We start from the raw sequence: 18,393 nt of genomic DNA, 5'->3' as shown, positions 1-18,393 counted from the left end.
GGGACAGCAGTCGAGGATGGCCCAAGGCTTTGGGATCCTGCACCCGCGTGGGAGACCTGGAGGAAGTTCCTAGCTCCTGGCTTTGGATCGGCACACATACCGGCCGTTGCGGTCACTTGGGGAGTGAATCATCGGACAGAAGATCTTCCTCTCTGTCTCTCCTCCTCTCTGTATATCTGACTTTGTAATAAAAATAAATAAATCTTAAAAAAAAAAAAAAGAACTATCAAAACCATTCAAGTAACACCCTCGGAATACTCTTCCCTACATCACTGTCTAAGGTGTCACCCAGTGAACGTCCCCATCTCCCGGGTGCTGTAGCTTGTAGCAAGGTGAGCCCCACCCAACTCACTCCTCCCCTGCAGACACAGGAGAAACAAACAAACAAACCAACCTGAAACATTTGCCCCACCCTCTTCCTCAGTGCCTGACCCTCCCCACCCTGATCAGAGGCCCTCATGGGCATGTGTCCCTCTTGACTATGCAAATAACATTAAAAGTAAGTTTTAAATAAATAAATAAAACTTTGAAACTAATCATAGTCGTGTGCGCCAGCCAGAAGCAGCAGCACTAACTACCACACCTGGGAGTGAGGTCATGTCATGGCCCCCCACTGATGGCAGAGGAACCCCACAACCCAGCCCACAGCAGCAACGGGAGGCCCAGCAGGGAGACAGGAGCGGCCCAGCCCCTTGTGCATCCGCTGAGTCCACCAGGGCCGGGACTGGGGCACGAACCAGCATCCGCATGAAGTGCTGGCCGGCTGAGTCATTGCACCAGTCCCTAAGTCTGATTTCTTTTTAGTTTTTTAAAGGTGTGTTTGTCTGTTTGAAAGATAGCATTACACAAAGAGCTTCCATCGGGTTGTTTACTCCCCAAATGCTTGCAGTGGCTGGGGCTGAGCCAAGCCAAAGCCGAGAGCCTCACTCAGGCCTCGTGTGTGGATGCAGGGGCCCAAGCACCACAGCCATCCCAGGTGCACTAGCAGGAAGCCAGAGTGGAAGGGTAGTAGAAGACAGCACCCCAGGCAGCCGGTAGCTTAGCCCACTGTGCCACAATACTGACTCCCCTCAGCTTGATTTCATTTTTAAAATGTTCATTTTTTACTTGAGAGGCTGAGAGGGAGGGAGGGAAGGCAAGGGCTCCTATGCACTCACTGACTCCCCCCACCAATGTCTGTAACAGCTGAGAGGACTCCAGTCCAGGTCTCCCACACAGCAGGCCGGAATCCATCCAACGGAGCCATTCTTGCTGCCTCCTCAGGTGTGGGTCAGCCAGGAGCAAGGGTTGGGGATTGAACCCTGGTCCCTGAAGCGGGACACGGGGGGTACCCGGGAGACCAAATACCCACCCACAACAGGTCTTACACTGGCAATTAGCCCTGAAAAACAGAAGTGCAAACTGTTTCATTTTTAACCAAATATTTGGTAAGATATAAAAATTCCAACAAAGACTTTGAAAACCATTTTATCAGAATCATTTTTATTTGGAATTTTTTTATATTCACTCATAATCATTTGTATTCACTCATGATCCTTTACTGTTAGCAGATAATTTAAGATATTTTCAAAGAAAAAATGGCTTTTTTGAAAACATATAGCAAAAACACTCCGGTTTTCCATTTTTAGGCTTATTTTGTTTTTATATGAAAATATGTTTTACATAACACAGATTCAATTACACTCATATTTTTAATGTTCAGATCATTATTGCTACGGGAACACAAGATATAGGAAAACTGAATGATAACATCAACAAGGATTTTGCTGGAATCAAAGCAAGAAAAGCAAGTTTCATGCCACGAATCTAGACTAATTAGCAGCATGCACCTGTCTGTATTTTATCACTCCCTCAAACACTGCCAGGCCAGTAATTGAGCATCAAAATTGTACCAAAACTCGGTCAACTTGGACATAGCTCTCTGATGAAGTGTGTGGGGTTTTTCTTTTGTAAATGTTTATTTTTTGTAAATTGGTGACCTTTAGTGTATATTTTGTTAAGGTTCTTTTCTGTAAGTAAAAGTTCTAACAGACTTCATTTCCTTGTGTGACAGCTTGCCTGGTGCCTTCAGGCACCCCCTCACTGTCTGGGGCCAGTCCTTCCCCAACCCTGACTTATGGGCTCAGGCGACCCGTGGGGACCTGGGGGTTCTGAGCAGCAAAGGGCTCTGTTGGGGAGGTGCCCAAACCCATAAGAGCTGGCACTGCCACCTGCCCCACATCCTGGCTGCAGGGACTCCCACGTGCTCAGCAGGTGCCCCAACCTCTGGAGCTAGAGGCCCCACAGGCCAGCAAGCAGAGGCCGAGCCAGTTAACAACATTTGTCCAACAGTCCCCAGTAGGGCTGTCTAGGTCAGGACTCAGTGTCACCCAGGGAGCGCCGGATGCCACAGGCTGGCCTGTCCCTCTGGCATTGACAGTGTCAGCCCAGCAGGGTTCTTGGAGGTCTGCCAAGCCCTGCAGGCAGCCTCCCTGGCCCTCCTTCCACCACTCCCCTCCTCTCCTCTCCAGGGTCAGCACGGCTAGAGTTGTCCTTACCTACCCTGTGTCCAAAACACCCAAAAAGGCTGGGCGGTGAGGGAAGGGGACATGATGGGGGTTCCACCACCTCCCCAGGAGCAACATGCTGTGGGTGCGCACGGGGGCTCCTCGCAGCCTGGATGAACTACCCGGGGCTCTGTGTTAGGGACCCCCACCTGTCCCCCTCAAGCTGAAGCTGACTTACCCTGTGCTGAATGGGAGCCCGAGACCCCAGGCCATGTGAGCTTCCGGGCACAGTGTGCCCTCCTGGGCCCACCCCAGCTTCCCTTCAGCCTTTCCTCAGACCACTGGCGCTTTGCACAGGCCATGCCCCCATTTAAACTCTCTCCACCTCCCTCCCTACCCAGTCAACTTCCTGAGATCCCAGCTCAACCATTTCTCCCACAGAGAAGCCCCACAGCGCCCCCTGCTGGAGCAGATACACTACAACACTCTGAGAGCCCTGTGGAACTTGTTATTGGGCTATGGTTTTTACTAACTGAATGAGCAATTGATCCTTCCAATAAGGCCCCTTTGCTTAGAGATCCGTTGGATCCTGAAAGCTCTGGGGCTGGGGGCAAGCATGGCAGCCCGGCAGGCTAAATGTGGGACACCTGCACTCCATACTGCAGTACTGGTTCAAGCCCCGGCTGCACCACTTCCTGTCCAGCGCTTGATGGTGCGCCTGGGAGGTTTAAGGATTAGAACCCCTGCTGCCTACGTAGGGAGACTCAGAGAGAGATCTCGGCTCCAGACTGCAGCCTGGCCCAGCCACGGCTGCTGCAGGCATCAGGAGGAGTGAACCAGTGGATGGAAGGTGAGTCTCTGTTGCTCTGCCTTTGCCGTATGTGAAAACAAATCCATAAATAAGCATCGAAGAAAATGTAAGTGAGATTTGAGCCCAGCCTGCAGCCTGGCAGAAACGGAGTCAGTGGTGATGGTCGTTTTTACGGTCAGGTGATGATGAGGGCAGTGGGGGGGTGGGGGGGGAGGACTTCTGAGCTGAACGGGACACATGGACACCAAGAGCAAGAAGACAGCACGGGGAGCCCGGGCTCTGGTCCCTCCTCTCGCCTCCACCCAAGCCTGCACCTGTCACCCGACTCCCACCCACCCTCCATTTGTCACGTGGGGACCACAAGCGGGGCATGGGGGGGAAGGCTGGGAGTCCTGGCGAGCTGCACGCCAGTGAGAGTAGGTATGGGAGCTCCTGGGACAGCAGCTGCCCGCCATGGCCAGACAAGAGCAGAGAACCTGATGTTCAGGGGGCCCCCATCATGCACGGGGTTCCACATCTTTCCTCCACATCTGGTCCACAACCCTGTGAGCTCGGTCTAATCCTCTCCCTCTTATGGAGGTGGATGTGAGCCACAGAGAGGCAGCAGGACCGGCCCCCAGGTACAAAGGTGTAACACCCGAGCCCTGGGCTCACAACTTTCCATTATGCTATGCTGCTGGTACTCAAACCACAACACCAGCAACCCTTGCCGGATGTCAGACACCAACCCCTAAACTCAAGCCCTACCACACTGAGCTTCACACTGGGAGTGCCTCCCCCTGGAAGCCTGCCTGCATTTCCCTGCCTGGCTCTGAGTTTTCAGCCACAGGTAGCCACCTGCAGGAGCTTGCAAGGAGACATGTCCTGGCCTGGCCAAGATTCCAAATGGCTCAAGGGAAGGGATTGTCTGGGAAAAGCTGGCTCTCTCTGAGCAAACCTCCTGGGAACCAAAGCTGGTGTTCGGCTGTTTGGAGGCACCTCTCGGTGACTCAGCGCTGGGGCTCCCGTGATCCCAGTCCCGGAGCCAGGGGCTGTCAAGCAGTGCCCTCATTAAAAATCAAACGCAAACGATGAGCAAGGGAGAGCCCCCGCTCTGGAGGTCATGACTCACAGCTGCTGGGGGACCCTGAGCATGTGGAATGCACACAGCCCCTCTCTCATTTGGGGGCCCCTTAGGGGAGAGAAGGCCCCAGCAGGGAGGGGCCCTGGAGGAGCTCCTGGCTGGACAGGGCTGGAGGGAACCCAGTGGGGAGCACCCTTGCTTTCTGGGCCTTGTTCTTGGGGGAGAAACCTGTTACCTCACAGCTAGGCCCAGGGCCCTGCCCCTGCCAGCCCACTCTATTCTACTGGAAAACCTCCCAGGGACTCTGTCCCCAGGCATCCAAGCATTCCCGGTGTTTGGAACGGGGGAACCCCAGCCCTGGCCGGCTGTGGGAAAGCCTCTATGCAGGACTTGGGCACTTTTTGCCTTGATGGGCCCTTCACGCCCTAGAAAAATGCACCAATCATTAGGCTTCACAACCTGACTGATACGAAGACAGAACAGGACCCAGCCTGGGTCACATGCATCCTGATTGTCTCAGAAATTCAAACATCTGGGAGGTCCCTCGAGGTGTCGTGGGCGCTAGGTCCTGTGGCTCTTATGCCCAGTGTATAAGATCTGACTCATGGCTGAGTTACTCGTGCCTCAGTTTCCTCTCCTGTAAAATGGGTACAATCATAGCACCTGCATCTCAGCCACCTGGGGGCTCACGGCCTGGCACACGCCCACCGCCCACAGGACAGCCGGGTGGCTGCGTTTGAGTTGCACTCCTTCCTATGCATGGGAGACCAGGGTGTGGTGCTGTCCTTATCCCCAGAACACAGACAGGAAAATTGAAGGTACGAGGAAAGGGGAAGACCTGCCCACAACCACGTAATAACCGGTGGAGCCAGGAGTCCCAGGCCACCAGGCGCTGTCCGCTGACGGAAGTGGACGGTCGGGTTATCCCAGTCGCAGTTAGTTGGGGATCAGGGAGCACCCTGGGAGCAGGGCCGATCGGGGCTCAGCGTTCCCTGGTTGGGCGAATAGGAGGCTGGCAGCTTCGCCGGACAACATTGACAGCAGCATCCCCACAGGTAAACCTACTCATGGTGGGGACGGGTGATGGCTGGCTCATGGGAAGAGAACCTCCACGATCACCCCGCACCCCAACACTGCCTGCAAGCACAGCCTGGGGGGCCCCCCTGGCCCCGCCCCTGGAGACCAGGCTTAAGTGTCAGACCTGAAGGGATGGTTGCATCACTAAGCACTCAGGGGTTAATGATGGGGAGTGGACAGGAGGACCCGGGTATTTAACTAATTGGGAGGTGCCTTGGCATCAGAGGTGCCCCTGCTCACTTCCTGCTGCTGCCGCCTGCCCGGGCTCCTGGCCCCTGTCACCTCCCCTCCCCCACGATGAAACCGCCACCTGTCCTGATTGTGCTTTGCCTCCTGGGTAAGTGACCCCCTGCCATGACCTTTAGCCTTCCCCTGCCCTGACCCTGGCATCCCCAGATGCTCCAAGGCCCGGTTGTACAGAGGGTGCTGGGATCACCCCTTCCTCCCACCAGGATGACCTGGGGCTAGTGCCACCAGAGTCTGCAGTGAAGAGGGAGGGGGCAGCAGATGGTTGGCACACAGTGGGCATTGCTGGGGCTGGATCTCAAGAAGGAGGTGGTAAGGTGATTGGGCAGTGTGTCCAGGACACCTGTTGAGACGGGAGTAGGGGAGGAGGCGCAGGGTGTCCGGGTGTAGGGGTTGACAAGGAGGACTGTGTGGGAGGTCTGAACAACCTGGGAGAAGTCCTCAGAAGGGGTGAGAGGGGGATTCTGGGAGACAGCGGATGAGCTGGGTGGGCCTGGACAATGGCCGTGCAGGCGGCGCCATTGGAGTTACTCGATTTGTCATCGCTTGCTCCGGAGGGGGCAGCAGTTGGTATGTGATGGCCGGGGCCACACTTGAGCAGACACCAGGGAGGGCCCTGCACCAGACGCCAGCTGGGTCTGAGGATGCTGGCGCTCAACCCTCCCACCCCACTCTCATCCCATCTCCTGCAGTGGCCCTGGTCAGCGGAAACCTGGTCCAGTTTGGGGTGATGATTGAGAGGATGACGGGCAAGTCGGCGCTGCAGTACAATGACTACGGCTGCTACTGCGGCCTGGGGGGCTCCCACTGGCCGGTGGACCCTACTGACTGGTGAGGAGGGGCTGGCAGGGGACTGCCATCAGGGGATGGAGGTGCTCGCAGGAGGGAGTGGGGAGGGTGGGGGCACTTGTAGCTGGCATAGGAGGCTGAGCTCCTTCTTGGAGCCCCTTTGGCTCCTGGGCCCTAGAGCTCCCCAACCTAGTTCGTAGACTACCCCCTACCCCACCCTGTCCCCTTGACTCCTAGGTGCTGCCATGCCCATGATTGCTGCTATGGGCGCCTGGAGAAGCTGGGCTGCGAACCCAAACTGGAGAAATATGTCTTCTCCACCAGCAAACATGGCATCTTCTGCGGTATGTGGCCTGGACACAAAGCAGGGGATTGGGATAGTCTGAAGTTGGGAGCCCCCTCCTGGGGTTGAGGCTGGGGGCTAGCATCCTGGGGTGATGGGAGAAGGCTGGTGCTCATCTGATGTCCAGGCTGGAGAATGGAGTCCAGCTACCCAGGGCCCTTCCTCCCCACCCCCTGGCTCTGGCAGAAAGGGGAGTCCTTACAGTGAGCCAGGCCCCAGGGGCACTGGACTCTCCCGAGGCCCAATAGGAGCTGCAGGTGAGGAAGTGCCCAGGCTGGCCAGCTACAGCTCTGAGCCACAGATCCCCCGGCAACACCTGGGAGGAGGGCGAGGCCTGATGGGCACCGAGGGGCAGGGCAGGACAGGAGCACTCAGCCCGGACTTCTGAGATGGGTCCTGGAGGAGGAGAGGGAGTACTCACACAGCCTGGCCCATTCTGCGGGGGAGCTTTGTCAGGCTGTGAGCTCCCCACTGCTAGTCCTCGTGAAAGGTCAGGATATCCATCTGCTTGGGTGTGCCAGGCTCAGGGCTTAACCCTGACACTGGACCAGCAAACCTTCCAGAAGCCTCACCTGCTTCCCAGCTCAGCCTGGCTCCTGCCTAGACCCCCTGGTCTCCCCTGTATGCTGAGTGACTTGCCCCTTCTGCCCAGGAGGTCTGATGAAAGAGCAGGTCAAGCAGCGGCCCAACCTGAGCAACTGGAGGCTGGCTCTGGGCAGCGTCTTGAGTTCAGGGGGGACAGTGGGGAGCCACAGCCTCATGGACAGGAGGAGGCAGAGAGAGGAAGGGCCCAGGGTCCCTGGTGCTGGTAGAGCTGATGGCAGCCAGCTCTGGGGAGGACAGGTAGGGGCAGATGTCCGAGCCTCAGGCTGGCTGTGGGCAGAAACATGGGCTCTGACCCCTCTAATGGGACAGGCCAAAAGCCTCCAGGGAGCTCCCAGCTGTGGTCCCAGCAGCCTGCAGCCTGGGCACAGGCTGCTCGGGGACACACCAGCCACACCAGTGGCTATATATCATTGCTTTCCTACCTGCGTGTCCATGACCCATAGCGGCTGGCACATGGGCAGGGGCAGGTGCGAGTCAGTGCACAGAGGCCCCTCTGGGGCTGGATGGAGCTAGGGCAAAAAGTAGGCAGAGGAGGAGGGACAGCAAGGGTCAGCCCAGCAGGCCCCCTCCCCCGTCCCTTGCCCCTCCATGAAAAGCCTCAGCTCTCTCTGACTCACCTTGTCCCATCCAGCCGGCAGAACCACCTGCCAGCGCGAGACCTGCGAGTGTGACAGGAGGGCTGCACTCTGCTTCCGCCACAACCTTGGCACCTACAACCGCAGATACGCCCATTACCCCAACAGGCTGTGCACGGGGCCCACCCCTCCCTGCTGAGGCTGCTGCCCGCCCCTCCTCCTTGCTGGCCCAGCCAGGCCACACCTGCTTCTTAGGAGCCCCATAGCCAGGGGTGGCTTCCACACCCAGCAGCCTGGAAGCCTCACCTTGGTTCTCGGTTCCCTCTTGGGAGGGGGATCATGCTCCCCCACCATCCCAGCATTCCCCAGTCTCTGTACCTGTCACTCTAACATTGAGGCTTTCATTTCATGTATTCACTGATTCATGCATTCGTTCATGTTTTGAGCACCTGCCATGCACCAGCAGGGCACGTGGCCCTGGAGATGTGGGAACACGCCGGATGTGGTGGTCCCTGCCTGCCACGATCCCAGGTCTCCATCACAGTCAGTGCCCGGGGTTCTAGAAAACTTTCCACAATCTGACCCAAAACAACAACAATAACGGTCAGATGGTTCCTGCTGGACATGTGGCTTCGTGTGAGAGACATGAAATGTACCAGCCTGAAAAGACTGCCCCACCATCATTAACCATCAACTCCCCAACCTAACACCCACCCTGTCCCCCTTTGCCCCCACTCTGGCCCCCTCCCCCCAATGGCTAAGCCTGCCTACGCAAATAAAGCAGCCGTGCTTGGTCTTCTCTGGAGCCAGCATGGCACCGCCCCACTTCCCACCCTCAATCCTGCTGATGCGCCTGGGAAAGCAGCAGAAATTGGCCCAAGTGTTGGGCCCCTGCCACCCACACCTGAGACCCGATGGGGCTTCTGGCTTCAGCCTGACCCAGCCCTGTTACAACCATCTGGGAGGTGAACCAGTGGGTGAAAGATGAGTGTGTGTGTATGTGTGTGTGTCCTCTCTAACTCTGAATTTCAAAATAAATAAATTAATCTCAGTAAACGGATGAATGCATGAAAATTTTCTCCTCCAAGCCCCCCTTTTTGGCAGTCAGGGGCTGGAGAGGGGATTCCCCACTCCTGCCATTTCTTCATGGAGTTGGCACCCTCTGCCGTGGCCACCTGGGATGGCCCAAGTGCCCAGGACAGGCACCTGTGTGGATGCACAGATGTGTCAGGTTCCTGCATCCAGTGGGAGGAGGAGCCCCGAGCTCTACCTCGTGGGCCTACTCTACCTCTGCTTGGTGTCCAAACCCAATAGCCAAAATCGCCTGTGCCCAGGCGGGAGAACGGTCCTGGGGCGCCCTCTGGTGGCCATTTTAGTCAGGCTGCCAGAAGAAACGGTTGGCTATAACCTTCATCACGTGGGCAGAATGTGTTCTTGGTGCAGTGATATTTCTGGACCCACAGTTTCAATCAGGAAAACTGCTCGGTGATTCCCCAGAAACCTTACAACCAAACAGGATGCTGGCGCCACGCAGAAGTGGGAAACTCAGGAGGGAGGAGTCTACATGGGTGGATTTAAGGTACCAACAGCCCAGCGAGCATCCAGGTGCCTAACAGTATGGCAAAGTGAAAACGGGGGCCTAGCAGCCAGACCTGGCGAGCCTGTTGGGGCCGTCATCGCCCACCTGAATCACCTGGGAGCCCTCGGGTCTCAGCCCAGCTTGTAGCCTTCCTTTACCTGCCATTCTACAAATGATGGGAGAATGACCCGGGGGTCTGCCCCAATTCCATTTGGGTGTTTGTGTCTGTGGCTTCCTGCAGCCAACCTGTGAGAGAAAAAAAGAACAGGAAGCCAGCAACTGCAGGTGCAACTTCTGTCCACTTCTGTAGCAAGCTGTGGGTCCAGCTCACAGCCAGGCTGCCTGGCATGGCCTGTGGACAGCAGCAGCCGCAGCACCCACCTAGCTAGAAAAGGCACAACCCAGGCTGTTGGAGCAGAGCCCACAGGCAGTAGGACCCCCAGGGTGGGCGAGTTCAAATCTAGTTGGAGCTGACTGTCACAGTGTCCACCTCGGCCTGGCAGGTTGCTGGTCACAAGGGTGAAATTTTTTTTAAGGATTTTTTTATTGAAAAGACAGAAATACAGAGAGGAGCTACAGAGAGAAAGATCTTCTGTCCACTGGTTCAGTCCTCAAGCAGCTGCAATGGCAGGAGCTGAGCTGATCTGAAGCCAGGAGCCTGGAACCTCTTTCGGGTCTCCCACATGGTTGCAGGGTGCCAAGGCTTTGGACCATCCTCTACCATTTTCCCAGGCCACAAGCAGGGAGATGAAGGGAAGTAGAGCCGCTGGGATATGAACCAGTGCCCTTAGGGATCCTGACAGATGCAAGGCAAGGACTTTAGCTACTAGGCTACTGTGCTGGGCCTATATTTTCTTTTACTATTGCTTTATTTATTTCATTTGAGATGCAGAAAGAGCTCCCACCCACCTGCTGCATTTCCCACAAGTCCTCAGTGGCCAGGGCCCCTTAGGGACCCAGGGCACCACAGATGCTTTTGGTGGGCCAATCCTTGCTGTGGTTGCCAGCTGCTGGCCCTGCCACTCTACACACAGTAGGAGCTGGAGATTTAATCCAGGTGTCACACACCCAACAGCCTGAGCTGCTACTGCCTCCTGAGGGCCAAATTGGCAGAGCCAGAGGCTGGAACCAGCAATCAAGCTTTGGTACCCTAACGTGGGACGTGGGCAACTTAACCCCTGTGGCAAGGTTTCCATAAGCTGGCATGTATGCAAGTACACCTCAATGTGTCACACAACGAGCATTTACAACCCATGAATGGATGACCTGACAGGGTTAACTCAGTAAGCACCTGACATGACCAGGCACTTTTCCAAGCTCTTTAATGCGTGAATGAACGCTTGGATGAATGAGCGAGTGAATGAGGCAGAGTCCTCTCAAAGCTGAGGAGCCAATGCGGCGGCCTGGAGGTTTACCTCTTGGATTTTGTTGACAAAAATGGGGCTGTTTCTGCTTTTGCTCCCACTTAGCCCTAACAGAAGCTATGCACCAAGTGCTCGCTTTCGGAATCAGGGGTTGGAAATCACACCGGAATTGCCGACTTCACAGACATGGGCTGGTTTGTCCGGAGATCTTGGCAGTGTCGTTGCTGGAGAGTTGGACACTACATGCAATTTGGACCGTGCTTCCAGAGTTTCCTGGATGCTGGAGTCAGAGACCTGCAGCCAGATGGCACCAGCTGTTCTAGTCACTGTCGTGACCAGGCCAAGTGCAGAGCTCTGGGACCATTGGCTGGTTTAATGTACTTATTTGATGGGGTGGTACAAATACCAACAGAAAGAAAAGGCAGGTTTCCAACTGCAAGTTCACCCTCCTCTCCTCCCCTGGTCCTGCAACGCCCAAGGCTGGGCCAGGAGCTGGGACCTCAATCAGGGTCCCCCAGGCAGGCGGCAGGGTTCACCTGTGGCCCCCCAGCACGTGCATTAGCAGGCAGCTGGCATGCTCACTGTGCTTGTCCACAGACAGGCCTACCAGTCACCACACTAAAATCGCATACTTGAAGCGTGTCTCAAGTCCCACCTGCACTGTGACAGCCTCCCAGCTGGAGCACATGTCACCCTCCTGAGCTGCTCAGCCACTCCCCTACTTCTCCTGGGGTCCTTGGGTGGCACAAGCAGACAGCCTGGGCTCACGCTCTGGCCCTGTATCCATCTGTGGAATACGACCATCGGCGTTGGCCCTTAGGGGCCCAGGGCACCACAGATGCCTCTGGTGGGTCAATCCTTGCTGTGGTTTGGCAGCTGCTGGCCCTGCGACTGCACACAGTGGGTACTGCATCCATGGGCACGTGACAAAGACCAATTTAGTCACTCGGCTTCTTGGGTGAGGACCCTCCCAGAGTGCCCCTCATTCCTCATAAGTGACCACATGTCTGAAACGCTACCCGAAGTAGTAAGCTGGCTGGAAAGACGCTAGCACATCTGTTCTGAAAGGCTGTGGCCTGCAATGTCCCAGTCAGAACGGGCACACTCTGAAGAGGAACTCGGGCTGGACCAGGTACACCTGCCGTGCAGAGGTCACTCAGTGAGCACAGTGCTGACCCATGCCTAGTCCCAAGGTCACCTCCACCACCGAGCTCCTTGGTTTCTCTCTGCACAGGAATAGTCTCTATCTGCAACCAGGAAATCCTCCATCCCTGCCTCACGCCCATCCAAGCAGACCCATTCTGTCCAGCTCAGTCCAAATCACCCTGGAGCAGGACAATTTCTAAGCCGCCTTGTAACTCAAGCCGCCCACATGAATAACCCAGTTCAGGCAGGAGTGCCTGGGTGACACTAACTCAAGTCTCTGTGTTTTCAACCTACACAGACATCAAGGAACACAGGCACAGCTGTGTCCTTACCTGGCTGCAGGACACCTCTCTGTTCCTGGAAGACTACATGCCCCCGCCCCCAGCTTACACTTCCTCACAGGTCACCTCCCAAGTGCTGTCCCGGCAGACAACTCTCCTGAGACTCTGGCACAGAACTAAGGTGGCCACAGAAGTTGTCTAGGGGTACAGCACCTACACTTTGACGTCACTTGGTCCCGAGCACCCTGCAAAAAGGCAATCCTGACAACCTCTTAACAGGCCATACACACAGAGCAGGGGGGACCCCAGAGCAGAGCAGGGATACAAGAGGAAGCTTGTATCCCAACCCTGAAGACTCCCGGATTCTCACCAAGGACTATCAGAACGAGCACCAAGGACTACATCCCAACTGCCAAGGAGACCAAGAGGAATTGGAGTGCCTTCGGAGGCCAAGAACTCTGAGGTCACCCACCCCCATTTGGATCTACCACACGGGATGAAAGTCCAAATCCTTCCTCACAGGATCCAAGGGCATCAGAACAACAGCCAGGAGCCCTGAGCAGTCCGCAGAAACAGAACAGTAAACTTCCTTGGAGACTAGGGAGGGGAGCTTTCTCGGGTCCTTGCTTGGATCCTGCTTTGGGTCCCCACCCTCTCTGGCAATGACCATCAGGATTGCTCCGGAAACCCCTCAAAACAAACACACAAACAAAAACTCAAGAATAGATAGAGAACAACAAGGAAAGCTTAGAATCAGGCAGGAAATGGTCAGCATAGATTCACTTATACCTTACTAGGTGGGACACAAGGATTAGTTACTCCTCACTAGGGTACTGAGGATTTCTCTTCACAGCCCTCCTAAAACTGTTCTGTACCTAAACTGTTGACATATGTCCTGTTAGAGTTATAAGCCAGTCTAGACTACCTGAAAAAAAAAAGCCAGGTTCAGCAAAATTATGCTTCAACGCTATAAAATGCTAAATACTATAATGAAAATAGACGAGACAGCTGAATAGTAATCTATAGCCATTTTAAGGTGTATAGAACCCGGTTGTATATAAACTAAAATTGATGGAGTCGCAGGATGTGCTAAAGAACTTGCATTTTTTTTTCAACATGTTGGTTACTCAATACTACATCAATTGATTCCATAATGTTATAAATTGTTGCTGATGTTATGTTGGGGCTTTTAATTGATTGGGATGATACTCTGCCGGCTGTACTTGTTGATGGTCTCCCCAACAAGTCATTGAACTTATTTGGACAATAAGATGCTGGACTCTATGCTTGGTATATGCTTGCAATGAAAGAATCTCACATGAACTTGAACAGAGGTAATGCAACAAGGTGGAGGAATCCACCATGGGGGGAGGGTTTGGGGAGGGGTGGGGGGAATCCCAGTGCCTATAAAACTGTGTCACATAATGCAATGTAATTAATAATAATAATAATAATAAAGGCTCATCTGGACTGAGAGGGTCCAGCAACCCTCAGGAGGTGGACAGTGCTGCCCTCAAGTGGCGGGTCTCACAGCTGTGGACTGAAGGTAGCATTGCACATGGAGGGTGGCCCAAGTGACCAGAGAGCATCCTGCCTAGGAGCAGAAATGCTCTTCCTAACAAGGGTGCCATGCCGCTCCCATTTCTATTTGGAATTAAGGTGACAGGGGGCTAACAGAGAAGGCTGCTTGTCAAGTACAAAACTAAGAACGGAGCAGGAGTATCAGCATTCAAAATCATGAGGTCATGCTGAGGCCTGGCAGGCCAGTCCACCACTTCTCAAAAGGCCAGAATCAGGCCCAGTGCGGTAGCCTAGTGGCTAAATCCTTGCCTTGCATGTGCTGGGATCCCATATGGGCATCAGTTCATGTCCTGGCTGCTCCACTTCCCATCCAGCTCCCTGCCAGTGGTCTGGGAAAGCAGTAAGGGACAGCCCAAAGCCTTGGGACCCTGCACCTGTGTAAGAGACCAGGAAGAAGTTCCTAACTCCTGGCTTTGGATCAGCTCAGCTCTGGCCGTTGCAGCCAAGTGGGGAGTGAACCAGTGGATGGAAGATTTTTCTGTCCTTATCCCGGTAATCTGACTTTCTAATTAAAAACAACAAAATAAATCCACATGGCCTGCCTGGCTCCTGCCTCCGGTTCTGTGGCCACCACTACCCTGTCTGTCCTTTGGCAGCCAGTGGTCTGTGCTCCAGTCACTGCTGTCCAGTGTCACTCCAGAGTGGGGTCAGGTCAACGCTCAGGACTCCAACGACTGTCCCAAGGGCTCAAAGATGCCCTCGGGCCCCAGGGGCCACCCTCACTGCAGCTGGTCCTATGACCACAGCAGCAGAGCACCACCTGGACAGCTCCCAGGCCACAGCTCTCGAAACGACATTTCACATCTCACAGCCGGGGCCTCTCATCCTCCCAAGCTGGGAGGGTGATTTAGACAGACAGACAGACACACACACACACACACACACACACACACACACACACAAATAATAAAAAGACTGCTTGAAACTTTGTCTTTAAACTAGAATTTATTGGTATACAAAATTCCATTTCATAAAGTGGCACATCTTTGCAGCTTCTATTGCACCAAGTATTAAAGATTAAAAACACAAAAAAGAAACATTTGGTTTTGAAAACACTGCAAATAGCCAAGTACAGTACTTTAGTAAACAAAACATAAGATGGTTCAGATGAGAACAGACCTGTGGCAGCCACCAAGGGGAACTGCACGAGGGACGTCGCTGATCAGCTGTCACCACAGAGAAGGCGGGGCTGCCACACTGACAAATCACGGCCCATGGAGCTCTACAAAGTCTCAGACTGCAGCGCGAACAAGGACAGTGCCAGGAGCCAGGGGAGAGGGCAGCTGCCTGCTCCACAGTGGCCCCTGGGTCCCCGCAAGGGACTCCCACCACGAGCAGTGTGGCGAGGGGTGCAGGGACGCAGTGGCAAGATGTGAAAACCCTCAGAGCAGCACAGCTCAAGCTCCAGGAGAGGGGCCCAACACAGGGCCACACCTGAGGGTACGGCTGGGACTAGCTCCAGTGATTGTCATGGACGGCTGGACAGTGGCGGGCAGAGCCAGGTCCCAGGGGTGTTGTCCGGTGACCCTGACCTTCAGTGAACAGCAGCAGTTCTGCATGATGGGTGTGCCCTGCTCACAACACATTCTTCACACTAGTACCGGCCCCTTCTCCAGGAATGACAGGGAAACCTGACATTTTATTCAAACTACAAAGTAGGACGGTTACAAAGACTAGAAACTAACTACTTCGAAGAAACCGAGAGCCTGAGGTTCTAAATGGGAATCCCACCTGAGACAGGACAGGGCCAAGGCCACATACAAGGCAGGCTTTGCGGTGGCCCAGCCTGTGCACACAAGCCACACAGCAACCGTAGCACACTACAACCTCCCCTTTGCAAGTGTCGGGGACCTGCGGATTGTCCCCTGACCTGTGACTCCAGATGTTCTGGTTGGAATACACTCTCGGGCTCTCCGGCTCAGCAGTGTCAGTGGAAAAGTACGACTTGCTTTGGAGGCAAGCAAACACTCCCATGCAAAGTGCCATTAATGAGTCCCAGGGGCAAGACCACGGGAGCCTCAGGGCTGAGTCTGTGAGCAAGGAAAACGCAAAAACAGAAAAACTGCAGCAGGCCAAGAGGCCAAGCAAGGTGCAGCTGGCAGAGCCTTGAGGTCAAGGTGGGGCCACCAGCCCGTCCCATGGGCCCTCAGAGAGGGCCACCCAGGCAGATACCAGTGTCAGGAAGCACCGTCCTCTGGCCACCCAGAGGGCCCAGGGGTCAGTGACTGTGAAACCCCTGGGCAGGACTCTGATCTCCCTCACAGTGGCATATTCAAGCCGGACATTTCGGAGGTAAACTGCCGGCAGCCCATGCTGACCCAGCAAGACTCGGGCGACGGAAGAGTGTGTGCTCAGAGTGACAGCCAGCAGCTGGAGCAGCCACTTCCGGCAGTTTGCTGCCAAAGACCATCCAAACAGACTTCACCGCATGTGCTGTTGTGCAGTCAGAGCATGTGACGTCATCTGAGCCCCCCTGGAAAACAGGGCAGGGAGCTGTCACCCTGCAGCTTCCACTGAGCCCTCGTGACTGCCGTCGGCTTGGAAGCGTGTGCCAAACCCATGACAGAAACCGCAGACTGCGCCAGCATGGAAGATTCTTTCTCTGCCACAATTCCTCAGCTGGGTTGAAAGACTATTACATATTCCTGAAAAGCTAAAATTAAATAGACAAATACATCCTACCGCTCTAGTATCTCCTGGTGGTAATTCTATTTCTTAGAAGTTGTGTGTTATTTTACTGCACCTACCTCTCTAGTTCAAAGTTGTTACTGCTAAGTTTATTTCATATTTTGATGTTTAAAAAATCTTTGTTTTAAATCCACAAAAGCCTAACCTCTATGAACAGTTTACAAGACCAGCAAGCAGCTCTGGAGCCCGCTCCACCTCTCCGCCCCGGCCTCACTGCAAACCAGACAATGCTACACGTCCACAAGCCTCCACCGGCCACGCCAGCAGACTCGGTCCCACACACAGCTGGCACGGCAAGCAGGCCGGGTACCAGCCACCACGGGACGAACCGCACTGGGCCTCCAGCCGGCCTGCCACGGAGGTAACTCTCCAGTGCCAGGAAGGCACTGGGGAAGCAGTCACATCCTTGGCTAGAAGATGCCATTCTGGTGAAAAGGTATGCTCCACCCCTAACAACACTAAACATAGACAGACTAGGTATAACAGGAAACTGAAACAATAATCAAAGCATATTATCAAACCCATTTGATTAGTTTTTAAAACCACTGAAACTCATTATCAGAATTAAGTAACCTATAAATAAGTGTTCTCATGAGGAACATTTTTTTAGCAGCTTCTAAAACTTCCAAATCCCAGGAGGGCCCAAGGCCACTTTCACTGACCAAGAAAGTGAAGCAGCTGTCCTGCTGCAGGCAATGGCTGGCCTTGGCCAGTTTCTGGCTCCCCATCTGCAGCCTCTGGTTGTGGGGACATGCTCTGCACATGAGGACAAGCCACGCCAGGCGCTGGTGGGGCACCAGGCACCTGCCCGGTGACTGCTCAGGGGTCTGACGCACTGGATCCCACCTCCTTCGGATGACAGCCATTGCTGGCTTAAACAACCCCAGAGTTTCAAACTCAGGACTCTGATGCACAGAGAAAAAACACTGAGCTGCTTTCCAATCTCTAAGGCCTGCAATGTGCTCTACCCGGGCAGAAGTCCAAGCCTCAACGTCCTGGCAGCGAGTCCAGCACACTACGGCTTCTCTGAACAGAAACTGAACTGAAGAAAGCAAACAGCCTGCCGACACGGAGAATTCAATGGCCCCAGGGCCTGCCCAAAGTCACACCGACACATGTCAACACTTCTCATAGCTTTTCCCTGCACCTGCACACTTTCCAAATTTCATAATGGGGCAGGGAGACAGCAAATCATTGACCCTTTGAATCAGCATTATTTAAGTTGCCCAAATATGAGGTTCCCAAATGACAGATTGTCCAAACTGGCCACTGCAGTCTTAACATTCGGGTACCTAATTCCATTTTAAGAATGACATCTCCCCGTGACTCCAATCTGTTTCTCAACAGCAGAGCTATTCAACGGCCCTGACAACATCTGTCCTCCTTCCTGCTGATCTAACTCCTGGTAGGTACTAGCGAGTTCTTCCAACTGATATCTCAAACAAAACTTCAAAAACACAAAACAACAAAAATGCAGCACCTGATAGGACTGCAGTATCAGAAGACTCAAACAACTCAGCATCCTATAAGGCCAGGTTATTATTACTTCCTCTGAAGAAATCTAAGGCTACAGCAGCACGGGAGAAAATGGAGTTATTTAAGATGTACACGAGACGTCTTTCCATACTTCAGCAAAGAACATTCTAGACTTAGACAAAGCTCCAGGCAGCCGTGACTTTTCCCTTTACAACTACTGACTGGTCCACAGAGTCCCAGAATTTTTTCTCAGCAGAAACACACCATCCTCCCAGTGTCAAG

General features: G+C 54.3%; 1 protein-coding gene across 1 annotated transcript; it reads left to right on the top strand.

Moving 5' to 3' along the window:
* The first annotated feature begins 5,734 nt into the window (after positions 1-5,734).
* PLA2G2E (phospholipase A2 group IIE) lies at positions 5,735-8,195 on the top strand. The gene is made up of 4 exons (XM_004592301.3): positions 5,735-5,774; positions 6,376-6,514; positions 6,710-6,816; positions 8,053-8,195. Exons 1-4 carry the CDS (start codon positions 5,735-5,737, stop codon positions 8,193-8,195), a joined length of 429 nt encoding a protein of 142 aa, XP_004592358.1.
* Positions 8,196-18,393: the final 10,198 nt, after the last annotated feature.

The sequence above is a fragment of the Ochotona princeps genome, chromosome 2 (assembly GCF_030435755.1).
Source record: "Ochotona princeps isolate mOchPri1 chromosome 2, mOchPri1.hap1, whole genome shotgun sequence".
In the NCBI taxonomy this organism is placed as follows: Eukaryota; Metazoa; Chordata; class Mammalia; order Lagomorpha; family Ochotonidae; genus Ochotona; species Ochotona princeps.
Note: the sequence above shows the minus strand (reverse complement) of the source record. Positions and strands in the feature narration are given on the sequence as shown.